This window comes from Amblyomma americanum, chromosome 5 (genome assembly GCF_052857255.1).
Source record: "Amblyomma americanum isolate KBUSLIRL-KWMA chromosome 5, ASM5285725v1, whole genome shotgun sequence".
Lineage (NCBI taxonomy): Eukaryota > Metazoa > Arthropoda > Arachnida > Ixodida > Ixodidae > Amblyomma > Amblyomma americanum.
Genome location: NC_135501.1, coordinates 106,686,707 through 106,712,706, shown reverse-complemented (window position 1 = coordinate 106,712,706; position 26,000 = coordinate 106,686,707). Strand labels below are relative to the sequence as shown.

At 50.8% G+C, this 26,000-nt stretch overlaps 1 protein-coding gene across 1 annotated transcript; it reads left to right on the top strand.

Moving 5' to 3' along the window:
* The first annotated feature begins 4,719 nt into the window (after window positions 1-4,719).
* Window positions 4,720-25,761, top strand: LOC144134087 (uncharacterized). Its single transcript, XM_077667073.1, has 5 exons — window positions 4,720-4,836; window positions 5,404-8,613; window positions 24,111-24,227; window positions 24,767-24,913; window positions 25,615-25,761. The coding sequence occupies exons 1-5, from the start codon at window positions 4,720-4,722 to the stop codon at window positions 25,759-25,761; spliced, it is 3,738 nt and encodes a 1,245-aa protein (XP_077523199.1).
* The last annotated feature ends 239 nt before the right edge of the window (window positions 25,762-26,000 follow it).

Below are 26,000 nucleotides of genomic sequence, written 5' to 3'. Positions count from 1 at the left end.
TAATCATGTGGTTTTAACATCATTAGCTGCCAAATTTGGCCGCCATTTTCGATTATGTCGCCATAGTAATGTGCCGGCCTAAGTCAGCCGGCATCTTGGATTAATCAATGATGCCATCAATTATTTATCATTATTGTTCGACATCTTGAACCAATCAATCACCAATTGGATATATCAGTGACATTACCAATTATTCACCAATTCGATATACTAACGACGTCACCAGTCAATCATCAATTGGGTTTCTACACCAATTTGCTATGGGGGCCGCCGTGTTGAATTCCTCAGACAAAATTTCACGCCGAAGGAAGTAGCAGACACCAAGTAATCGCCGAAGGGAGGTGTAACAGACAACATGAAATCGAGAAATGTGATGAGTAAGAGCTAAGGCTCTTTAAAAATATTGCACGATGGCGCTGCTGTTACTCAGTGGTAATAGTGCTCGGATGCTGACCCAAATGAAGCGGGTTCAATTACGGTTACGGCGGTAAGTGGTTTTCTTACAATAATATTAAATGGAAGGAAAGCTTTTTGCTAACCCCGGATCTGCCATCGATACTGAAGAACCTGAGCTGGGGCAGCGGAAATAAAGGATAGCAGGCAGTGGAGAAATGAAATGAAAGAGGTGAGGGGAAAGAGAGAGAGGAAAGGGTAAGAAAAGCCAAGTAAAATGAAAATAAAATGAAAGTAAACTTTGTTTTAAGCCAAGGAAACGACGCCTGTCTCACATATGTCGCTGGACACCCAGACCGCGACCTAAGTGAAGGAAAAGCACCCTTATAAGACAACACCGTATTCACTAAAAGCGCCTTTGTTCATTCCAAACAATTGAGCTTGCATGACGGAGTGGCTAGCGTGCTGTGTCGCACTTCGGAGGCCCTTGTTCGGTTCCCCAAATCGACCAATTTTCTACTCGGTTTTATTTATTAATGCTTCTGTCTTTTTTAATGCTTTAACGCACACGGCCGACGACGCCTGTTTTTCTGCGGCACGGAGCCCTTAATACTGTCGCTTTAAAGCCACGTACGTGATGGATGATAACGCGCGCGTGAAAAAAGGGAATACGGTCCGGCGAGTTCCGGTAAACTTTAGGCTCAAAATGAATGCAAACAGCATATCTCCTTTGAAATAAGGCGTACAGCATACACCTCAAGTACATTTCACTTGCATCTGGTTTCGCTCATTGTAGAGCCACGTGTGTGAATTTTCAAGTGACATCGCAACGGCTAATTAGGTATCATTTTAAATCTTCCCTGTCTAGCGACCTTCACAGCGTGGATTGGAGCCGCATTTCTTTTTCCACGCCGCCACTTGTCTATTTATCTATTCATTCTTTTTCATTATTTATTCTACACGACAGCGTATACAGCTCGGTCGGTCCGAAAGTCGTCGGCGTCGTAGCAATAGTGATAGTAGTTGTCGGCACCGCGCATCAGAAATATTCCTTCCCTTACGACGCGGTTCCGGTGTCCACCCAGATATTTGAGACAGGCGTCAATTTCTCTCCTTTAATTATTCACATCCATGATCTCCAGTCATATTATTAAAGTTATATAATCAATGTCGATAAATTAAACAAGCTCGCGGAACGATGAAAACGACCGGAGATAGTCATGATAAATCTTATCTTTTTATTAATTTCGACTGGCAAGAACAACTTTATTTAAAATCTTGGCGCATGTAGCGGGATACGTTGTATATACATATATTTACCTGTTTTCATGAACTGTACGATATGGATTGGGCATGTCGTGTTCCTTGAGAAGCTTCATGTCAACAAGGTTTCTCTAGTATCAGTTTCGACTTTTTGCGCATGCTTGTTTGTGCTGATCTTGACTGTTCAGAAATGTGTGACAGTTTCCTGTCTGTGACGGCTTTCGTACAATAATATCGCCACTTAGAATAATACAGTTAAAGCCTGCCTAAGTGATCAGCATCTGGTGTCATTTTGTCCCTGCTCTTCTCCGTGACATTCTTTTACATGATTCGAAGCGATAGAGCAGTAGCTCCCAGCTATGGTCGCCGCCAGGAATAAATTAGGAGTGCAAAAACACGAGCGCTAGCACAAACCGAAGCAATGCACGCGAAAACGAAACCGAAAGCAGAATTTCTGTCTCTGAGATTCGAAGACCCGAACGGCCATCTCTGAGGGCGATGTGTCTGCCGGTTTCGCTAGGTGCGCTGTGCACTAAGTCGGCCGCTGGGGCCTATACGGGAGTGTCCTCTTTTTTCCAGTATGTTACACTTCGAAGTAACCGTGCTGAGAAAGTTTTGCTGACACGAAAGTCGAGACGCAGCTTTTCACTGTTTTCCCATTAATGAATGAATGAGCTGTTTATGTAGAAAAGAAGGCTCAAGGCCGTTTGCTGGTGTATTGGGTTGTTAAGGAAGAGAGAAGTATGGGTCTATTGATGCATTAAGGGACGGCACGGGTGGTCTAGCCAAGTTTTACACTGCTTTATAGAGGGCACTTAACATATTTGTCAATATCTTCCAATATGCCGTTCGCTCCGGCTCTGGTCAATGCATGAAATTCCTAGCCATTGGTGGGAAAACCATGCTTGGCGACGAGGTCGTCGCATCCCCTGCGGAACTCTGAACGTTGCCAAACTAGGTGGTACAGGACAGCACGACACGTGCTGCCACCCACAGTACGGGCACTTAACAACGTCAATATTGCCCCCTTGATGCCAGCGAGGGCCAGTAAGCCATTTACAGGTGATGTTTGGCGTCTAAGCGGCATCGGCGATGACCTTATTAATGAAGATCTGTTGATGCCGTGTAAAAGCAGCTCAGGTATCAAGGTAACCGGGTGGTATAACCGCCGTAAGTCATGCACGGCTCCTCTGTTTAGCACGCTCTAGTCTGCACGTTAGGACAGCCAAGTTGTACATATCAGCAGGGTTGTCGGTAAGGGCGGGGTATTCCGGCGGAGGAAGGAACGAGACACTGTCCCGAGCCCTGTTGTGAGCGGACTGGTTCCCGTCGTCATCGCCCGTGTGTCCCGAGATCCAGCCGAGGCAGATCCGCGCGTAGCGTGTTGAGAGGATTCTGATTATAGATGTAACCTGCTGTGCAGCTAAGTGGGTCGGGAACGGTCTGTGGAGTTCGCGTGCAGCTTCCTCTGAATCAGAGAGTTATCAGAATTTGTGCGACATGTCAGTTTGTAGAAATTAATTGGCGGCCTGAACCTTTTCCACCTGCAGTAGTGCGCCGTATATAGCGAGCAGCTCCCCTTCCTTTATAGTGCACGAAGAGTACGGCAGCCGTTGGAATTGAGATTATCATGGCTGCGCTCTGCCATTCATATAGCGCTGTCTTTCAGGTACACATCTACGTATATATCCTCTGTCGGAGACAAAAGAGTTGAGACGGCGCCGTGCGGTGCGCGATGTTATCGGCCAACGTACCCAGGACGGCGGGAGTGCTGTGTGTGTGTGTGTGTGCACGTGTATGTGTGTGCGCGCGGGCGGACCAGACGGCGGGCGCCCGGATGAACAGGGCGGCGGTCTGCAGGGTCATCGGCCGGCTCGTCTGCCTGTCGCCGGAAAGGAGGAAAGGGAGGACTCGGCCCGGCATCGGGACAGTGGTTGTGCGGGACGCTGAACGGAAAGGCCGTGTTTCCAACCTCTGCTGTAAAGTTTTCTTTTGCCATTCGGCCAAATAAACAAGTTAAGTTTTACCGGATTATCTTTCTTCCTTGTGACCGGAAATATAGAACGCGTACGTGGAGCACGTATTCTTTCACGTACAACAAGTTTGGTGCCGAAACCCGGGACTTCTGCTGAGGATTTGTGAGATCATCGCTACATCGCTCCAACGCTCACGATCAACGCATCCACTTCACGTAAGTCTCGGCAACGACGAATATCCATGTCATCAATCCGGTAAACTAATTGGCTAAACGAACTGTAGAAGAGAATGGAGCGCCTTTTAAAGAAACGAAGAGTATTACGCTCGCAAACTACGAAGCTTACCAACGAAACTGAGGAGCGACAAGCGTCCCTCACGATTACAGAAGCTGTATCGTTCCACGCTCGACTCATTAAGCTGCAGCAACAGCTAGAGCACGTCAACGAAGAAATTGAGCCATTAGTACCGGAAGAAGATGCTGAAAACGAATATCAGCAAGTGTACGATTATCAAGGCCGTATTACAGCGTGCCTTGCTGTACTGCAACTTCGAGTCGACAGTGGTTCGTCAACAACGCAGGCTGAAGTGAATTCGGCGGGCAGCGGCATTGCCATCCAAACGACCACGCCAGCCCCCATAACGACCACGTCGGTGAAGACGAGAGTAAAGCTGCCGAAAATTGAACTTATCAAATTCACCGGGCGGCGCTCTGACTGGCAAGCCTTTTGGGAAGTGTTTGAGCAGGTAGTGGATAAAAACGAAGACTTGACTGACACAGACAGGTTTCACTACCTGCGAGCATCGGTGACAGGCGATGCGGCTGCTGCGCTGGCGGGCCTTCCATCGACGTCACGATGTTACAACGACGCTATCCAACTCTTGAGGAAGCGGTTTGGAAACGAAGAACTTCTTGCGCAAGAACACCTCAAGAGTCTAATTGATTTTAAGCCGGTGCGTTCTTCAGATGATGTCCGTGGTCTTCGCCGTCTCTACGACACCTTGGCGGCGCACATCAGAGGACTGGAAGCGCTCGGACGGAAGTTGGACACCTTCAGTTCAATGCTACTTCCGATTGCACAACGAGCAATGCCACAGGACATTCTGCTAGACTTCAACCGAAGGTGCGTTGCCGACACCGACCGTCTCGCCAGCGAGCAACAAGGCTCCGTCTCCGATGCCTCATCGCACACTACGGACGAGACTGTAAAAGGTACCGTCTCTTCATTTTCTAAGTTACTCTCCTTCTTGAGAGTAGAGGTCGAAAGCAGAGAGAACTTGGCTGCACTGCAAGGCATGGACCTCTGTCGACAACCTAAAGAAGGCACTAAAGAGAGTCACAAGCAGCTTCGTAAAACGCATAACAAGCATGTCCGATCCGCAGCGATGTTGCATCAGAGCTCGAGCCCGCTGACCTGCTTTTTCTGTGACTCTAACGATCACCAAACGCACAACTGCGACGCCTCAAAAGGTCTAGAGGAGAAGAAACGACTTTTGCAGTCGTCCGGCCGTTGCTTTAGGTGCACGAGAACTGGACATCGGTCACGAGCATGCCGCGTAAACCTGCAGTGCAACAAATGCCACAAGAAGCATGCCAGCACGATGTGCGACCCGACGTACTCAAGTAACAGGCCACCCGGAGCGAACCGAACAGTGACTAATGCACAGATAAGCCTCGAAGCTACGACCACGGGAGACAGCTCCGCTCTCAAAAGAACAGTTTTGTTACAGACCGCGACTGCGTTATGTAGTGGAGAAACTTCCAACGCGCAGGTGCGAGTCCTGCTCGACGGAGGAAGTCAGCGCTCCTACATCACCTCTGACACCTCACGGAAAATGGGATGCACGCTTCTCGGGCATGAAAGGCTGACTGTCGGTGTGTTCGGAGGCCACCAAGAGGAACGCGAGTTCCGAAGAGTCAGAGTTAAGCTAAAGACGAGGCGCGGATGTGAGCGCGAGCTCGAAGTGCTGGAAACAGATGTAATTTGTGACCAGCCGATACCCTCGCCACCGGGAAATGTACTGCAAAAGTTGATATCCCTCGGGTACGAAGCAGCTGACTTCTCAACAGACAGCGGTGGAGAAAAGGTTGAGCTGCTCATCGGGTCTGATCATTTATGGGACTTCACGACGGGCAGATGTGTCAAATTAGGAAATCGACTGAGGGCAGTAGAAACATCAATTGGGTGGACTGTTCAAGGGCCTATTGAGAGCGATATCGAGCAGACAAACTGCCTCCACACCGTGACACTGCGAACTTCAGTGATTGAAAAAGAAACAACTAATATTCTGACCAAATTTTGGACCTTAGAATCAATTGGGGTGAATGAGAGCGAAGACAACGAAAAACCATGTGAGGCCTTGGAGTTTTTTGAGGACAACATCAAGCGAGACGGTAATCGTTATGAAGTTGCGTTGCCCTGGAAATACGAGATTTCACTCGAGGACAACAAGGAAATTGTGCTGAAGCGACTCAGTCAGCTGGCCAACCGGCTCAGGAGGGCTCGTGACCTGCTCCAAGAGTATGACACGACCATTAGGCAGTATGGCGTCTCCGACATTGCAGAACGGGTAGAAGACGAGACCAGCCGCAACCGCTGCGTTTATCACATGCCTCATCAAGCGGTCATTCGCGATTCCCGAAAACTGAGGGTCGTATTTGATGCTTCCTCCCGCGGAAGGAATTCCAAGAGTCTCAATGATAACTTAGAGACTGGACCCAATCTAACTGCGGACCTCGTGGAGCTCCTTCTTAATTTCCGCAAGTACCGAGTTGCACTTATCGCTGACATCCAACAGGCCTTTCTGCAAATTGGAATCCGAGAACAAGACAGAGACGCCCTTCGATTTTTTTGGTTCCGAGAGACCCCTCAGCCCGGTTCTCCATTGCCTCCCATTGAAACGTGGCGCATGAAGCGAGTTCCGTTTGGAACCACCGCGAGCCCATTCTTACTCTCCGCTACTCTTCAGCACCACCTGAAATCGTGCGAGGAAGGTTTTCCCCACACCGCGAGCCAGCTGCAGCAAGGCCTTTATGTAGATGACCTACTAACTGGTGCAGATGACGAAGAGGAGGCAGTGAAGCTATACACCGAGGCCAATGCAATCTTCCACGCCGCCTCGATGAAGCTGCACAAGTGGTCGTCGAACAACGAGAGGCTGCGCCAGCTATTTGGGCAAGACTGTAACGAAACCAAGCCTCTGGGATTTGTGTCTGGTGTACTCAAGGTATTAGGACTGGCATGGGACCCCATTACAGATCGCCTGACCTTTGCGTCTTGCGTCACAGACGACACTGGTAAACCAGACACCAAACGGTCCATGCTACAAACTACGGCACGGATTTACGACCCGTTGGGATGGCAGTCACCCTTTATCGTGCGGGCCAAGATCTTGTTTCAGAATCTGTGGCGACGACACGTGGAGTGGGATGATCCCCTACCAAGTGATGTAGCCGAAAGGTGGCTTACATGGCACGGTGAATTAAAACACCTCTCTGAAGTACAGGTGCCGCGGTACTATGGGGCGGACGTAAACGGGCAGTCAACAAAGACGGATCTACACATCTTTGCAGACGCCAGTCCCGCGGCTTATGGGGCGGTCGCATACCTTACCATCGCCTCGGAGGACGGCCTGAATTCAACGGTCGTGATGAGCAAATCGAGAGTGGCCCCCCTGAAAGAACTCACTCTAGCGAGGCTGGAACTCATGGCATGTTTGCTCGCTGCTCGACTATGCAGCTACATCCTAAGCACGATCGAACTGAACCCTGGTCGAGTAATTTTGTGGACCGACTCTGCGATAGCGCTCCACTGGATACGAGCAGATGCGGGACGCTGGCAGCAGTTTGTGCGAAACCGTGTATGCGAGATTCAGCGCGTCACCGGCGGCTATGAATGGAGGCACTGCCCAGGAAAAGAGAATCCTGCGGACCTCCTGACGCGTGGCGTTTCCGTTTCTCGCCTTGCGGCCAGCGACGTGTGGTGGACAGGGCCCCAGTGGCTCCGCAAACCTGATGGCGAGTGGCCACAGGGACTAGTGCAGAACGCTTTCTCTAATGCGGAACTGGAGCTAAAACAGCCAACGAAGGCGCTGCCGGCCATGTCATCCCAAGTGCAATCCCCTTCACTAATGGACATTCAGCGCTACAGCTCCTTCATCAGACTGATCAGAGTCACAGCTTGGGTGCTTCGATTCGTCTCAAGGATGAGACGACGCAACGATGAAGTCGGAGCTCTTACCGCCGAAGAACTCGATCAGGCTGAAATATTTTGGATCCGCAACGAGCAGAGGGAAGGTTTTCACAGAGAGCTAAAAAGCGTTCATAACCAGCAAGCTTTCCCCGTCGACTCTCCACTCAGAAATGCTTCTCTTATGGTGGACGACAAGGGAATCCTGAGAATTGATGGACGGCTACAACGTAGTCACCTGGACTATGACGCTAAGCATCCCGTCGTGATACCTAAGCAGAGCCACCTATCGAAGCTGCTTGCTCTTTACTGTCACCGCAAAGTGCTGCACGGAGGGATACGTTGCACCTTAACGCCGCTCAGGGAAAGGTATTGGGTGATCGGAGCGAGGCAGCTGGTGAAGAGGACTCTAAAAGAATGTGTAACATTCCAACGGTTCAACGCTCAACCAGCAAATCAAGTGACTGCTCCACTACCTAAAGACCGCATAACCGAGGCCCAACCCTTTCAGGTGACCGGTGTTGATTTTGCCGGGCCACTCGTTGTCAAGGGGACCTCTCCAACCAAGTGCTATATAGCGCTGTTCACCTGCGCAGTCACTCGAGCTATCCATCTGGAACTGGTCAGCGATATGTCAGCGAGCTCATTCCTTCTCGCATTTCGAAGATTCACCGCCAGACGAGGACTTCCGAGCACCATCTACAGTGATAACGCTCTCACATTCAAGAAAGTGAACAAGGATTTGGGACGTCTCTGGGATGCGATGCGAAGTGGCCAGGTGCAAGAGTACATTGTAAGCGCTCGGGTTCAGTGGAAATTCATTGTAGAACGCGGACCCTGGTGGGGTGGCTTCTACGAGCGTCTTGTCGGACTGTCGAAGCAAGCGTTGAAGAAGACTCTCGGAAGAGGCTACCTTACACTTGAGGAAATGACAACTACGCTGACCGAAGTGGAAGCTGTACTGAATTCCCGCCCACTTACACACGTTTACACAGAGCCAAATGAACCGGAGCCCCTTTGCCCTGCTATGTTTCTTACCGGAAAACGACTGACCTCTCTACCAGCGCTACAACGAAAGGAAATCGCCGCTCTGACCTGTGACCACCTGCGACATATGATCTCGACTCGTGATAAAGCGTTGGAGGGGTTCTGGAAGCGCTGGTGCTCTGAATACTTAAAGGAGTTGCAGCTGACACATTCCAAAGGCGTTCAACGTGGAAGACAAGTTGACATTGGCGATGTGGTCCTCTTAAAAGAAGCTCTGCAGCCGCGCCAAATGTGGAAGCTTAGAATGATTGAAAGGGCTTTCACTGGAAGAGACAACAAGGCAAGAGCTGTTGAGGTCCGTATGCCAGGGGGGGGCAAGACTTCGGCGGCCGATTCAACTTATATACCCTTTGGAACTCTCCGGCTAACAAATGACTTCCATCATTTGGGGGGAGTGTGTCGGAGACAAAAGAGTTGAGACGACGCCTTGCGGTGCGCGATGTTATCGGCCAACGAACCCAGGACGGCGGGAGTGCTGTGTGTGTGTGTGTGCACGTGTATGTGTGTGCGCGCGGGCGGACCAGACGGCGGGCGCCCGGATGAACCGGGCGGCGGTCTGCGGGGTCATCGGCCGGCTCGTCTGCCGGTCGCCGGAAAGGAGGAAAGGGAGGACTCGGCCCGGCATCGGGACAGTGGTTGTGCGGGACGCTGAACGGAAAGGCCGTGTTTCCAACCTCTGCTGTAAAGTTTTCTTTTGCCATTCGGCCAATTAAACAAGTTAAGTTTTACCGGATATCTTTCTTCCTTGTGACCGGAAATATAGAACGCGTACGTGGAGCACGTATTCTTTCACGTACAACATCCTCCTCATCTTGTTCTCTATCAGCGGCCGTGTGCCGAGCTAGATGGAGCCCGTGCGGCCGTTTGTGCTCTGGGTGGAGTCGTGCGTTTTTAGGGACCGAGGTGTGGGCGAAGACAGGGCGGAGCCGGCCGGCCTTCATAATCAGCCGGTGCAGAGATTTGGCGGTCCCAGCGTTCCTAAGAGCGTCCCTCCTTCGTACAAGTACTGCGTTTCGTGGCGAGTTACAGCATCCTTAATGATTTCGTGTATAGGAGGAAGCACCACCGCTTACTCTAGAGCCGTGATGCTCGTACGTCGTGGTAGGCCTGATATAGTGCGTAAACGTGTCCCTGTACAGAAGAGCTAGGTCTTCGCGAATTTCCGTGGTCAGTTCGTACGAGGAGGCGCCGTAGAGAATTTTGCATACTGCTACCGCGTGAGCCAGAGTCTGGCACGCCTCCTCCCTAGCACCACCGTACTTGTTTGAGATACGAGCTATGAGATGTAGGGTACCCTTCCAGGTGCTCTTTAGGTGTTTGATCCAAGTAGGAGGACTGTTACAGCAGCTAACAGGCACACCAAGAAGCTTGAGTGATCTGTTATGAGATATCACCTGGCCTGCCATGAGAAGATGCAACTGTTGGGACGGGTTAGTACGGGTCCTGCCATCAATGCTGAGAAATTCAGTCCTGTCAGCATCTAGGTCAAGGCGCAGATCTGTTATTGAGGTCGCCAAGCTATGCACCGCTGCCTGCAGCTTGGCGTGCATGTGATCTGCGGATTCAAAATCTTTGGCCTGCACCCACACTGTTACGTCGTCCGCGTAGGTCGCGAGTCTTGCAGCACTATCATGTTCTAGGCATCTTTCTACCTTTCACATCGCCAAGTTAAGCAGTATAGGGCCGAGTACTGAGCCCTGAAGAACTCCCTTGTTGAGGTAGTATGTGTGACGGTTCCATTCTTGGGTACCACAGTTGAGACGAACGGGTCTGCTCTGGAGAACGTTCCGTATCCAGTTCAGCGCCCGTTTACGGGGTAGGCCTGGGCAAGCTCCGGAAGGATGACGTTTTCTCCTACGTTGTCAAAATCTTTTCTCATGTCAAGCGCTATGACGTAATCAGGCACGATGTGTCGGGAAGTTCGATTAATGACTCGTCGAAGCACCGAAAACAATCTTGATTACTCAAACTGGGTCGAAAGTCGATTTGTGCGAGTGAGAGCCAAGTGGCTCTTTCCTTGAGCGAGCGCCACCGACCCTTCCTGCATTGTGACTCCCATAACTAACGAATTTCCTACTCATAATAATTACATAAACAATGCAGGGCACGGATGTACATGAGCATAAATAACAAGTCCCAGCTCGTAATTCCAAAACCAGTCAATTCAGACAGGAAAACGCCAGCATACTGCTGTAGCAGCCGGTCATCCATCTCAATCCAGGAGAACGCTTTTGCGATAAGCGCTAAGACTTGTGAAGCTGAAGCTGCTGTGTTCAAAGAAAATTTGCTCAAAATTTTCGCAGGTTGGCATTATGAAGAATAAAAAATGAATTCGCTACAGTGGTTACACAGAATAGTTAACTGAGAAGAACGTTTCTTTCACTGAATCCACACAAAATTATGCCTTTATTGTTGTCTTTCTCAATAGTAGCCTCATACGGAACACGCGGTGGTGGTAGCGGTTTCATTAAGAATAATAGTAAAAAGGAAGGAAAAGATTTTTGCTAGCCCCGGGCATCTGCCATCGACACTGAAGCACCTTAGCTGGGGTAGCGGAAATAAAGGATAGCAGGCAGAATGGAGAAATTAAATGAAAGAGGTGAGGGGACAGTAAGAGAGGAAAGGGGGAAAAGTAATATGTACAAACTATTTACACAATAAAAAATGTGTCCAGGTTGTGCGCGTGATTAGTTCATTTTAGAGGAATTAAATCACACACGCGCTCAGCACTGTGTTGGTTACAACTGGAGTGGGGCGTCCAGTTATTAATCGTTCAAGGTAGAACTCGCGGAGCGTTCGGTCACTGCGTGTAACTACCTGACGGAGAACAGGCGGGACGTCAAGCCCGTGTGTTCAAGGAATGCACAGAGGCTCACCAAAGTTCGCTCACGAGTGCGCGCACGGCCTAGATCCTACGCCACACCGCACACACAACTGGACAACGAACAAGCCAGGTGTCTGAGAAGACTCCAGGCGGGCAACTATCCGAACCCACACTGGCTATACCTCCTTAACATAAACGCAAGAGAACACGACAGATGTAAACAATGCGACCAGAGAGGGACACTAAACCACATAATCTGGCAATGCCACTACTCACCTGGGGCTGCCGTAAACATTCCTAATGAGGAAGCTTGGGAGTCTCTCCTTCGAAGCTCAAAACTCGAAGACCACCTCGAAGCCATCCGCCTGGCGACCGAGGCCTCGAAGAACAAAGAGGTTCACCACACAGGCCTCTAGCCGCGGAGCCCCTACTCCCTCCCGAGTCTGCGTACCTGAGCTGGGAAGGTAGGCGTGTCTCCTATATCGGTGGGAAATAAAGTTTTTCTGACTGACTGCCCTGCGGCCACAATAGCGTCTTGATGGAGTCTGGTAGTATGTCCTGCACCCTATAAGCCGTGAATATATCGCGACGAGCGTCGGCGAACGCGGCACAGTGAAGGAGCAGGTGTTCTAGTATTTCCACTGCACCGCGGAAAATTGGTTTTTGAGGAAAGTAAATCGCGCAGTAACCGTCTCACATCATCGTGGGCACAAGAACAAGCACCCCTTCCTTCTTTTCATCGTTCATTCTCATCTCCGTCTCTTCCCTTATTATTAATATTAAGGGAAGAGAGCAGTGAGAGTGAAAGATCACAGGAAGGAATAGGTGCTGCAGTGGGTGGCTCCGGAGAGAGAGACTGAAATAACGAAATTGCACCCATCAAAAATGACGGTGGAGATGGCTATAGCCTAAACCCTCATTCATTCCCCTAACCGTCCATCCGCCGCGGTGGCTGAGTGGTTAGAGCGCTCGGCTACTCATCCGGAGTTCCCGGATTCAACCGCTGCGCCTGCGTTTTTATGGAGGTAAGGCGCCCGTGTGCTGTGCGATGTCAGTGCATGCTAAAGAACCCCAGGTGGCCGAAATTATTCCGGAGTCCTCCACTCTGGCAAATATTTCTTCCTTTCTTCTTTCACTGCCTCCTTTATCTCTTCCCTTACGGCGCGGTTCAGTTGTCCAATGATATGAGAGATACTGCGCCATTTTCTTTCCCCAAAAACCAATTATTATTATTACCCCCTAACCGTCCGCCCGATCCCTGGAGACTCGGCGGCGGTCAGGGCGAGACCGGTGACTGCGTTGTTCTTCTGCTTCGTGGTTGAGCAATAATGTCTCCCACGATTGTACAATTCTATTCGGATCGGTATTACAAGGGTAAGTCCAGACCATGTCAACTAGATCTGCAATGCTTTTGCAGTGCGTACATCTACGATCAAAGACTTCAGGATGCTATTCACTGTACAGTTGAGGATTTGGAAACACCCCAATTTGCAACTTCCTTCACATTATTTCCTCTTACATACTGAGCTCTTTATCTGCTGCTGGATAGGTCTGACGACCGAGCTTATAATGAGAAATTATTGCATGGTATGTAATGTGTTCGTCACCCGATGGGTGGTGTTCCTTATACATGGTTGTGGTGGTGGTGAAAACATTTACTAATGATAGAGAAAGGTGTTGGGGGCCGTGACCTGAAGGGTCACGCCCTTACAACCACCAGGTGGGTTACAACCACGCGCAGCCTCCTCGCGTGGTGGCGATGCATCAGAGGCGATCAATCGTAAAGTGATCCCTCGGGCGGTCGCGTGCGCCTTCTCGTTTTTCCACAGGCCCTGATGAGCTAGGGACCAGATCAGTGAGATTAGCTCTGATGGGACTTGCCCTTCTCTCAGAATTTTGGCGGCTGCAGCAGAGATTCTGCCCATAAAATTTTAAAGGATGCCTTAGAGTGACTCACAATCACCCGTGTGTGTTTAAGGGTGTTTAACTTTTGTGCTTATCGGTGCATCACGAGACCAGGCCTCCACTCTATCGAACCGCTACAGCTGTAAGTGCGGCCTGAGATAGTATTCGACAGCGTCCGTGTAGAGCACATCGAATCTACCGCAAAATTTGCCCTGTAGGGCCACAGGTCTCTCTTTGCGTCTACCTTCGTGAATAACAGGGGGCATGTTCTTTAGCAGCGGTGAAATTTTGCGTCAAACCATTGATGCTTTAGGAACGTTATCTGTCCGCTTTGACCACTCCTAGGGTTCGAACGCAAGGTGCTCCATAATTTTGTTGCGAGAGCTACACTGGGCTACCAGTCGAACATTTTGCGGTATATGGGAGAGGAGAGTTTCGCGCATGCGCCGTTCCCATGGCGACCCAAAAGGAGCAAAGAGCGTCGTGCGCTTCGCGGTCGCCGCGGCCGCGCGCCCATCAACCGTAAAAGCCGTGCGTGTCGTCACGCGGAGGAGCAGTTTTGCGCATGCGCCGATACCATGGTAACCAGAGAGACCCCACTGCTGCGCCGCGTTCTTCAAGGCCGCCTCGCCGCACGCCGGTCTATCACCCGAACCCCGCGTCGCATGCGCAGCATTGCGTATAAAAGGCGGAGTAGTGGGCGTCTGTATCACATCGTTTGACATGCATGCAGAGAAGGAGAGTCCAGCCGCTACTAAACGGCGGTATAGATATGTGAACATTGACTCTTCCGATCCTGAGGTTGTCGCCTGGCAGCTTCCTTGAACCAATTAAAAAAGCTAGAATCTGTATGTACATGAAACAAGGTATCACCGGGGTCAGACGTCTCCCTTCGATCGCGATGAGTAATAGTGAAGCCTGCTGTGTTCGGCTTCTGGAAACCCACATTATCATCCACGGAGCCTACATGGCACCGGAAACATCTCTCAAGCAGACGATTGATGTGGCTGCCACTTGTATCCCAGCCTACGACACGGTTTCACAGTTGTGTTTGACTTTGGGTGATTTCAACTGGAAACAGGATTCTCTTAGTGTATGAAAGAAAAGTTTGACTTTAATTTACTTTCAGACCCTCTTTCATGTGCACACTAAATCATCATGGATTTTCGAGCATGGTGCGTCGGACAGCGGAGCGCTGCGCGTGCCAGCCCAGGGTGCTGTTTGCGCGTGCCAAGGGTGCGTGCGAGGCGACGGCGACAGGGAGCGTGGCGAGCAAAGAGGAGCGGAGAGCTGACGTGTCAGAAAACCGAGGTGCAGTGGAAGAGAACGCAGCGGAGATCGTGTTATTCAAGCGCGGAGGTGGCAGCTGTCGGACGTTGGGTCCGTGCTGCCGTGACCTCCCTTGGATCACAAATGCAAGGCTACTGCGTCCCTTTCAAGCTTGGAGGTGGCAGCCGATGGATGGATGGGTGGTACTGCTTAAAGGCATCCTTTTATAGTCTGCTCTAAGCCTCTGGCGTTTCGGGCCGCTCTCGACGGTAGCTGGCTACGATTGTCCTGCTGCCGCCTAGTTCTTCGGGCTCTGGACGGGAGACCAGTGGCGTCTCCTTGAGTTCCTCTCAGCTCCTACCACCAACTGGCTCCCTTCCGCCCCTACCTTCGACACAGCGCCAGGGATGCGTCGCACTACAACCATCCGCGTTCCATCCTGTCTTCAAGGCATCCTCGCATCACCTGGGACGCTCTATTTAATTAATAATAATAATTGGTTTTTGGTGGAATGGAAATGGCGCAGTATCTATCTCATATATCGTTGGACACCTGAACCGCGCCGTAAGGGAAGGGATAAAGGAGGGAGTGAAAGAAGATAGGAACGAATAGGTCCGTAGTGGAGGGCTCCGGAATAATTTCGACCACCTGGGGATCTTTTCTGCTGTGTTGTACGCGTGTTGAGGGTTTGTTGCCTGTTTTCGTTTGATGTTGGTTCTTTTGTCTGTTGGTTCTTTTGTCTGTTCTCTTTGTTGTTTCATTCCAACTTGCACGCGGTAGCGTTCCCCTTCAGTAAACTGGGGACGCGTTACCAATTCGCGACAATTGGCGCCCGTGCGACAGGACGAAGGCATGGTTCCCCCCTCCCCCTTTCGTGCGTCCGTAAAAGAAAACGATGACAACATTAAGGGATTTCCTCGAGTTGGGTGAACGCATGGGGTTGAAAGACGTCGAACTGGGAACGTGGGTGGCTGCGAGCAAGAGAGAGAACGCGCAGCACGTGCTGCAGAACGCGAGCACGCCAAGGCGCTGGCAGAGGCAGAAGAGCGTAAAACGCAAGCTGAACGCGAGCATACAAAATCGCTTGCAGAATCTGAAGAGCGTAGATTGCAGCTCCAATTAAGACCAGCAGAAGCAGGGGGGGGGGGTAATCTAGAACCCTCACCCTGGACCTCAGCAGCTGTTAGCCCTCAGAAATTGATCTCGCTTTTCGACGATTGCAGGGACGACATAGATGCATACCTCAAAAGTTTTGACCGTATCGTAGAAGGGCGCAGCTGGCCCGAGGAAAGAAGGGCTACAGCACTCAGTATGTCTTTGACTGGGGAAGCTCTTGGTGCGGTCGCTCGACTATCCCCAGCTGATTCAATGGATTATGATAAGGCGAAACTAGCCTTGCTCCAACATTTTCGATTCACGGCGAAATGTTTTCTGAAATTAAGCCGCTTGATAAAGAAACAGGCAAGCAATACACAACACGTTTTCTCAGTCTTTTCGATCGATGGGTCGATATTTCGGGAACGGCCACAACGTATAATGATTTACGTGATTTGGTGGCGGACGAACAGTTCGTGAGGAACTGTCATAGTCATCTGGCGACTTTGTTTTGAGAAAGAGAGTACAAGACGCTGGAGAAAATGGCTGACACAGCAGGCAACTTTCTAGAGGCCCAGCGGCAAAGAAATTTGTCCTCATTAAAAGAAACTTATGACGTGGGCATTCCGAGAGAGAAGGTGTACCATCGAGTAGACAGTGCCTCATTTGTAACCGACCGGGACACAAGGCTGCCGGCTGTCGCTCTAAGCCAAAACAGCTTTATTGCGTTTACCGTCAGAAAACAAGGCATGAAGTAAGTTCCTGCTCAAGGAACGACGAAAACCAGACCGAATCGTCCTGTTGTGTTCAACCAGAGAGTTCTGCGTCTGGGACTGCGTCCACAACAGCAGATAGACTTGAACCAGCTGAGGATAAGGTGGTGGTCAGACTTGTCCGGGAAAAGCCGGCAGACGCACAACACATGCCCATCCTAGAGGGAGAGCTCCGAGGTATAGCCGTAAGGGTTTTACTATACACGGGGAGCAATACAGTGATTGTGCGGAGGGCCCTAGTTTTTGGCTCCGCTCTCACTGGCTCCACATCTACGGTGTTACTTATTGATGGCAGTAGTCTGGAAGTTCCTGAGAGAGAGGTCTATATCGCTTCCCTTTATTCCACTGGCACAGCCCTGGTAAAGTCCATGGAGGCATCATTATACAATATAATTGGAAATACACCAGAGGCCCGTGAGCCGTCAAATCCAGATATCAATTTGCAGAACTTGAAGGGTGTTGCTAAATTATGTCCTGAAATAGTCATTGACGAGGTCGCCAGAGAAAATGGTGAGGGCGAGTGTCCAAAAGTGGTGTTGGCAGGAAAGAAATTTTCTGGACGAAGGAGGAAAAGTACTGCTTTAAGCGTTGGTTCCATGAGGTTTACCAAGGAAATGTTAGGAGCAGATCAAAGAGACGATGAGTCACTGAAGGCGTGTTGGGTGGAAGTAGGGAAGGTGTTCCGTGGCAAGCATTGCACTTCGCACTCGTATTCTGTTCAAAAGGGTTTGCTGTACCGACTCCATCATCTCCCCTCTGGCAGAGAGGTTCGACAGGTAGTACTTCACAAGTCTTGCCGATCACAGGTGTTAAGGCTTGCCCATCATCAGGGCATTATGACCACTACAGATAGATTTGTGGAATATTTCTGCTAGCCGGGAGTGCAGGAGGAAATGAAGAGGTATGCCAGGTCGTGCGACTCCTGTCAAAGAACGTGCCCAGAAAGGCAATGTAGATAAAGCTCCGTTCGGACACATGCCTCTTATCGAAACTACATTTCATCGGGTCACTGTCGAAGTGGTCGGTCAGCTGTCGCCCACGTCGGTCAAAGGGAATAGATAAATTCTCACTCTCGTCGATTTTGCCACGCAGTATACCGAAGCCGTGGCTGTGCCAAATATAGATTCAGACTATGAAAATTTGGTGGAGATGTTCTCACGTATAGGTTTTCCGAGGGAGGTCCTTTGTGACCAGAGCTCCTCATTCACTTCCGAAAGGATGAGAGAGCTCAATGATCTCTTGGCGGTGAAACATCTCAGCATGACCACTTACCATCCAATGTGCAATGGGATGGTGGAAGAATTTAATGGCACACTCAAGCAGATGGCGCGGAAGTACAGTCAGGTGCAGACCAATACATAGGGTCATTATATCGCTCCGCTTCTGTTCGCATACCGAGAGGTGCTGCAGGCGAGTCTGGGGTTTTCTCCGTTTGAGTTGATATTTGGATGGCATGTGCGAGAACCGCTCGCAGTCCCGAGAGAGCTCTGAACAAGAGAAAAGCGTGGAGAAGGCCCGAAGACAACACATGGTTACGTTCTCGATTTAAGAGAACGTCACGAGCAAACTGTAAGAGCAGCACATCAAAATCTGTTGCATGCCCAACGGTCTAAGTAGAGATACTATGATAGAAACAGCAAGAAGCGGCAGTTAAGGGTGGGTGATCGTGCCCTCATTCTTTTGCAGAGCAGCCACAATAAACAGTTAATGCAGTGGAAAGGTCTATTCGTAGTTGGTGGCATAAATAACGATGTGGATTATTGGATCGACTTGGGCCACACTAAGTAGGTGTTCCACATCAATACGCTTAAGCGACACGAAGAGCGTGCGCTCGAAGAGACCGGGCAGCTGTCATCTTTCGTTGCAATCGGAAAAGGTTACTCAGTCTCGGAAGAAGCAGGTGCTGTTTGCAGGATTCGTTTGTAAGGTGAAGAGCGGTGAAGCCGAACGTACAGTTCGACTATCCGGTGTTTGCAATTGTTACCTGTCCAAATGTAGCCTGGTGTGTCTACGTTATTTCTTTCCTTCATTCTCCGGCTATGGGTTCCTAAATGTGTACATATTCATCTTCATGGTACAGACATGTTTAAATTTTGTGTCTGATAATTTGTGGTGTTTTATTTTGCCTTTTTTCACATGAATAAGGCTTGACATGATTTCTCTGTGTGGGTCACTATGTTCCTCCATGTGTCACTGCGTAAAGTGCTTTGAATGACTTCAACGGCGTCTAAATTGGCAGTTCATAACGTGAACATTGCTGTTCGTGCACCAGCGGCGATTATATGCTTCCCGTGTGAACATCCGTGTTCTGTGCACCGACGCACTTTTTTCTGAGAAAAATCTGTTTTGAAGGCGGGCGGGGGGGGGGCGGCATATGTGAGGTGCACACCAAATCATCGTGGATATCGGAACGCGGTGCGTCGACAGTAGTGCGTCGGGCAGCGGAGCGCTGCGCGTGTCAACCCAGCGTTGCGCGTGTGCGCGTGCGAATGGTGCGTGCGAGGCGACGGCGACAGGGAGCGCGGCGAGTACGAGGAGCGGAGAGCTGACGTGTCAGAAAACCGAGGTGTAAAGGAAGACAGGGCAGCGGAGATCATGTCATTCAAGTGTGGAGGTGGCAGCCGTCGGACGTTGGGTCCGTGCTGCCGTGGCTTCCCTTGGATCGCCGACGTAAGCCTCCTGCGTCCGTTTCAAGCTTGGAGGTGGCAGCCGATGGATTGATGGTTCGTACTGCTTAAAGGCACCCTTGAATAGCCTGCTCTAAGCCTCTAGCGTTTCGGGCCACCGTTGTCGGGAGCTGGCTAGGATTCTCCTGCTGCTGCCTAGTTCTTCGGTCTCTTGACGAAAGACCACCGGCGTCTCCCCGTGTTCTCCGCTTATTCCACCACCTGGCTCCCTTTCGCCGCTTTTTTCGACGCAACGCCAGCGACGCATCGCAATACAACCACGCGCGTTCCATCCTGTCTGCAAGGCATCCCCGCTTCATCTGGGATGCTCTGTATTTCTGTAGTGTTCTTCGCGTGTATAGAGTCTGATCCTTGTTTTCGAGTCGTGTCAGTTCTTTCCCTTTAAATTTTAAATACGGCTTTGTTTTGTTTTGTTTGATCTTTTTGTTCTCTTGTCTTGTTTGAACCTGCACGCGATAACGTTACGCTTCGGAAAGTGGGGGTGCACTACCAATTCGCGACACCCTCACGTACAGACTGCGCAATGGGGAACTGCTTTAGATATTGTATGCTAAAGAGGCTCTACCAAATCGAGATACTGTATCGAAAACATTGAGATCGCTGCATGCTCGCTGCAGATCATCGAGGAGTCTTCGTCTCTGTCAAGCAAAATGAACAAAAGATGTGTATACCCAACCTCTCTCATTGCTAAACATACAGTGACCACAACAAGCTCACCTAGGGAAACGTACCTCTCGCTACGTATGTCCTGGCATAGCCGAGCTAAGCCACTGCCAATATTTCTTTACAGTTTGTTTTTTAAAGCCTTTGATGCTGCGACACCGTGACAGCTTCTATGGACTACTTCAGATTGTTTGAGACACCTAGCCTTAGATGTTTTACCGTCGAAGTGTTCGGAGGAAGACCTAGTGGGGTTTTGATTCCTTTTCTGATCATGATTTCAATTTGGTCCTTTTTAATTTTGGCCAGTTTGAAACAGAGGGAAACGTATAGCACTCGACTTATGACAAAAGCATGAACCAATCTCAAAAGATCGGCCTCCTTAATACCCGCATTCTTGTTAGAAATTCGCTTGAGTAGCCTGCACGTCTGGCAGGTACCTGCTTCAAGTCTCATGATAGTTTCTGTGAATTGCCATTTGCTTGTAGGCGCAGCTCTTGGACTCGAATACTGTCTACCGTCGGAATGGCATTGCCATTCACTCGTAAAGCATTATCACAGCCCTTGGAACGGGTACTGTTTCTTTTCTTTTTTTTTTTGATTTGATAGAAAAAGAGCCTCTGAATTTTCTGTCGAGTATTTTAACACAATCGGCTCGAGATATTTCTCCAAGTGTGGTTTCAAACTGTCCATCTCTCCCCTCCTCACGTACAGCGTCAAATCGTCGGCATATATGGTGTGAGCCAGCATGTCTGATGAGGATATCTCCGAAAAAATTTCTACTACCTGAGGATCTTCAACGTGCACATGGCACAGTGCATGAAAAAAATCTGAAAAATTGGTTTTGAGGAATGGAAGTCACGCAGTAACTGTCACATATCGGAGGACGCAAGAACTGTGTCGTAAGGGAAGGGAGGAAGCTTTGAGTGAACAGAAAGAGACAAAGAGGTGCCGTAGTAGAGGGCTCCTGAAAAATTTAGACCAACTTGGCCTCTTAAAAAATCGAAAGCACGTTTAGAGGTAAAGGAATGACGCAGTAGCTGTCACACACATCTGGGGTACACCTAAATCCCGCAGTAAGGAAAGGGAGGAAGGTGTGCGGTGCAAGTTCGGAGATATAATCGTCGCAGGCGCTCCTTCCGTGGACGCATGCATTGTTGCAGTCAGCCAGGTAGAAAGCATGATATGGCGCAGCTCATGATGACGTAAGACCGCCAGAGTTCCCGCAGTATGCTGCTGGATTATCTAAGATGAGTCGCAATTTCCAGTTGTCCCTGCGGGTCCTCGCAGCATCAGTAAGACAAGAAGTGGTTGCTCAAGGTGACCTTCAAGGTGTCACCAAGCCGACTTCATTCACTAAACCGTTAGTTAAAGAAATGAAAAATTGGAGGGTACACTCAAATTCTGCCTTGAGGGTATGACGCGATAGCGAAATGGGTTAGTTGCTATATATGCCGAAGGCCATTCTCTATATTCATGAATCCCCAAGAGTCGTCATACCGCAGAAACGCGCGGGACTCAAGCTGCAGTCGTAGTTCATCGGCACATCGTTATCGACAAACCCGATGCCACGAACGCCAGCATAGCTTCGGCTCCGACCAAACTAGCAGCAAGCCGGAAGCTTCGTGGTGAACGCGCCTTTGATGTGCGCGGCGTTCTTCGCCGCTCACTGCGTGATTTCCGCGTACCCGCATGACCCCTCAGTGCAAGAACGAGACCAGCGGGAAAGCGCTGCCTTCGCGAGCTATCTGTTGGACCAATGGCCATGAAGGGCAGTGCAGCACATTGCGAGGAGGAGGAGGAGGGAAAGGTTTTAGTGGGCGCTACGTGCGCGCCAGTGAAAAAAGAAAATTAGCGGAAACGTACTTTGCAACTTCCTTAACTGTGACTTCTGTAATTTCCAGGCTCATAATTACTAATACATGCCACAGTCATGCCTCTAAAGCACCCTTCTTAGACAACACCACATTCTCTAGACGCGCCTTTGTTCATTCCAGACAATATAGCTGGCTTCAAGGAGTGGTTAGCATGCTCTTCTCGCATGCTGGAGGCCCAGGCTTGATTCCCCAACTCAACCTGTTTCCTACTCGGTTTTATTTATAAATGCTTCGGCATTTTTCGCTCACGCCCAACGCCGCCGACGATGACACCGGCTTTTCTGCGACACGGGGCTCTTAACGCTGTCGCGTTGAAAAATAGATAGTAGTTCAAATGTGGGTTCAAACGCTAAGGCGCCGCCCCGCCGCGGTGGCTCAGTGGTTAGGGCGCTCGACTACTGATCCGGAGTTCCCGGGTTTGAACCCGAACGCGGCTGCTGTGTTTTTATGGAGGACAAACGCTAAGGCGCCCGTGTGCTGTGCGATGTCAGTGCACGTTAAAGATCCCCAGGTGGTCGAAATTATTCCGGAACCCTCCACTACGGCACCTCCTTCTTCATTTCTTCTTTCACTCCCTCCCTTGTCCCTTCCCTTACGGCGCGGTTCAGGTGTCCAACGATATATGAGACAGATACTGCGCCACTTCCTTTCCCCAAAATCCAAGTATTATTATTATTATTCAAATGTGTCAGAATGCTCGGAATTACAATCGAATGCTTGATTGCGCTAACAATATTTAGAGCAAGTATTTGTTATATTATTGAATTAAGACAGTTGAAAAACAAGTGATCGTGCTTTCATATTTGTCAAGCTGCTCAAAATGGAAAGCATGACCCACTATGCGCTATCGCGTCACACCGTTATTGGGGAGCTAAGGTGTTCTCTGCAATTTTTACGAATACCTACACGTATTTCATAAAATAGCTGCACATTTATAGAATAGCTATACGTTTTTATAGAATACCTAGAATAGTTGTTCTGCATTTTGTTTTGCTATGATCGTTACCAAGCCAAAGAAGAGACCTTCCACTTGACCCGATGGGGGGCTCATTAGTTAAAGAGCTCGTCTACTGAGCCGGAGTACCCGGGATTTAACCCAACCACGGCAGCCGTGTTCCTGTGGAGACGATGTGCAAAAGGCGTCCTTGCGCAGTGCAATGGCAGTGCAGGGTAAACATCCTCAGGTGGGGTTCTTTATTTTTCCAGATACCCACTGCGGCACCTCTTTCTTCTTTGACACCCTTTCTTTATCTCTTCACTTAAAGCGCGGTTCTGGTATCCATCGAGATATGTGATAGCTAAGGGGTCTCTCCTTTTCCCAAAAATAAATGTTCAATTTTATTTGCACTGGCGCTTCAAAGGCTGTCACTCGCGCTTCAAAGACGCCCTTAACGCGGAACGTCAATGCCCACACACAGGTACGTCTACAGCCACAACCTTTACGCTAAGCCAGACGGAAACGCGTGCGCAGGAAGCTTCTTTCCAGGTGCGTTGTGATTACACTTGGTTCGCAGACCACGCCTATAAAGCGTACAGCGTTTGCATAGCGTAATGCACACCGCGAGAGTGAACCAGCCAACGGCGAGGCGTCATTGGTAGACTTTTTCTTAGATAATGGTTGAGAGAAAAAAAGCTTTGTTCCATGGTCCGTTCGCTGACTAATATGCGGTAAATCGAAAAACAAAGAGAACATTTTGAAGCGATAGTTTCAATACGCCATGTAAAGCCGATTTCGCCCTGCCTGTAACAATGGCCAAGCGCCGAACAACAGGTGTGCCGCGCGTGACGTAGCAGGTTCGCCGCCGCCGCCGCCGCCGTCGTCGCCGGCTTCTGCGCTGCGCCGGAGCAGCCGCCGGCTATTCCGCCGTGCCTGACGTCACACCAGCGCGCAGTACAGCAAGCTCAGCGCGCCGTTCCAGTATACAAGGGGTTCCTGGCTGATCGCTGGGTGTGTGTTCGCTTGGGCAACATCACCAGCTCACCGCGGCACATCTCGCGAGGCGTTCCCCAGGGGAGCGTCCTGAGCCAACCGCTTTTCAACGCTGTCTTAGCCCCCCCTTCCCGCCTTCCTTCCTAAAGACCTCGGGCTACCCATGCACGTGGTAATCTCAGCGGATGAAATTGCCATCTGGTGACCTGGGCCCCGCACACAGAGGGTTCACACCATCAAGAACGTCCAGCTGCCCATCGATGCTGTCGACAACTTCCTGGAGCGTGCTTGCCTTGGCATCTCGCCTACTAAAAACCAGGGGATGCTCCTGAACATCAAGGTGAGGGCCCGTCCGAGCCACACATTCCTTCACTTTAGTAGCCACGACCTCTCCTGGAGCCGGGAGGTAAAATACATTGGGCTCCGCATCGACGCCTGACTGGCTTGGAGCCCTGCAGTGCGTCATTTCCTGGCCCTGTCCACCAGGGTCCAGAGGGCCGTACGATCCCTCCTAGCCAAGGGGAACGGCATCATACCCAAGCTGGGACTTCAGCTCTACTAGCGCATGGCCGTACCGCAGTTTACTTATGCTCTCCTGCATGTACTGCTCATGGTGTCCCAACATTTGGCCCTCGAACGCTAACTGCGGGCGGCTATACCCCTATGCTTCTGGCTCCCCCGCTGCTCTCCTGTGGCTCCCACCCTGGCGGAAGCGGGCTCATGGCCCTTTGAGATTCTGTCTAGGCGCACCTCCCTCCGCCACGTAGAGCGCCTACACAGTGCCCCTGACGAGCGTCCCCTCCTGGGCCGCCTCAAATACGGGCCCAATTCAAATACGGGCCAGGTGTCTTATGAGTTCGAAGGCATTGTTGGGGGCAGCCGGAGAACTTCCCCTCCCTTCTGGCCCGCACCATGGACACCTCTACAAGGCTGACCTCTGCCTGCGTGGTCTCAGGACCAAGCGGAACACTCCTGCTGTGGGCCTACCGCAGGAGGTCGCTGCTGTTTTCCAGGACGAACCCCCTGGTACGGTCCGAATCTTCACGGATGGCTCTGTTCTGCCAGGACCCTGTCCCTCCGCGGCTGTGGCTTGCACTGCCCTATCTCTCCGTGCGAGCAGACAGGTCAGGCTCCAATTTGTGCCCTCGTCCACAACCGCCGAGCTCTCCACTATCTATTTGGCTGCCGATTTCTTCGGTAAGCACCTTGGAGTCATGGAGGCAGCCATCTACACCGACTCAAGGGCAGCCCCCCTGCACCTCCAAAGGCCCTTCCGAGGCCCTCCATCATCTGCAGTCTTTGTTACCGGCTGGAAACAATCTACTCCAGAGGAACCCACATCCGGATGACCTGGTACCAGCCCATGTCGGAGCTCATGGCAACGAGGATGCAGACACCCTAGCCAAGGCAGCACACACCCCAGGAACTCGTGTGTCCAAGGACATGTGCCCCTTGGAGCTTAACAGGAGCATAGTGGACAGGCACCTCCTGCTTCTCCACCCAGATCCAAGAGTGGCTAATGGTCAACCATTACGCCCACTCCCAGCTGTTGGCCTTGATGGCAATTAGCGCAGCCTGCTCCTAAGACTCAGGGTGGGCTGCTCCAACACCGGCTCTCGCATTTACAGCAACGGCCTCAAGGCCTCCCCTGGGTGCCTATTCTGCAACGATCATGCGGAGACAGCCCAGCACCTTCTGTTTGAGTGTCCTGCCTTTTTGCCCGCCAGGACCATCATGGAGGCGTGCTTCGGCACCTTGGGCCTCCTAGGTCTTCAGTGGAACACCTCCTTTTCCCTGGCGGCCACCATACTGTCAAAGCCTTCTGGCACCTCCTCTCCTTCCTGGAGGCCAGCGCCCTCTCTGGCCGCCTCTAGGCGCCTCCTAGGGCAGCATATGCCAAGTGGCATTGACACTGCGGCTGTGCGTCTACCCTCTCCTATCAACCTTTCCCCTCCCCCACCTCTTTCTATGGCACGCTGGCAGTGGAAGTGGTGGCTAGTCCTCCAGTAGACACGCCCATGTCTTCCCCCTTTCAATCCTTCTATCATCCACTGAAGACGAAGAAGCTGCCTAGTCGAAGGGGGTGGCTACCTAGCCCTACGAGGCTGGGATG

Bases quoted from the DNA above. Each gene is read 5' to 3' on its own strand.
- LOC144134087 (XM_077667073.1), top strand. From the start codon at position 4,720: ATGCCACAGGACATTCTGCTAGACTTCAACCGAAGGTGCGTTGCCGAC. The intron at 4,837-5,403 runs GTAAAAGGTACC...TCCAACGCGCAG, and splicing joins CGCACACTACGGACGAGACT to GTGCGAGTCCTGCTCGACGG. The intron at 8,614-24,110 runs GTAAGCGCTCGG...CCCCGCACACAG, and splicing joins GCCAGGTGCAAGAGTACATT to AGGGTTCACACCATCAAGAA.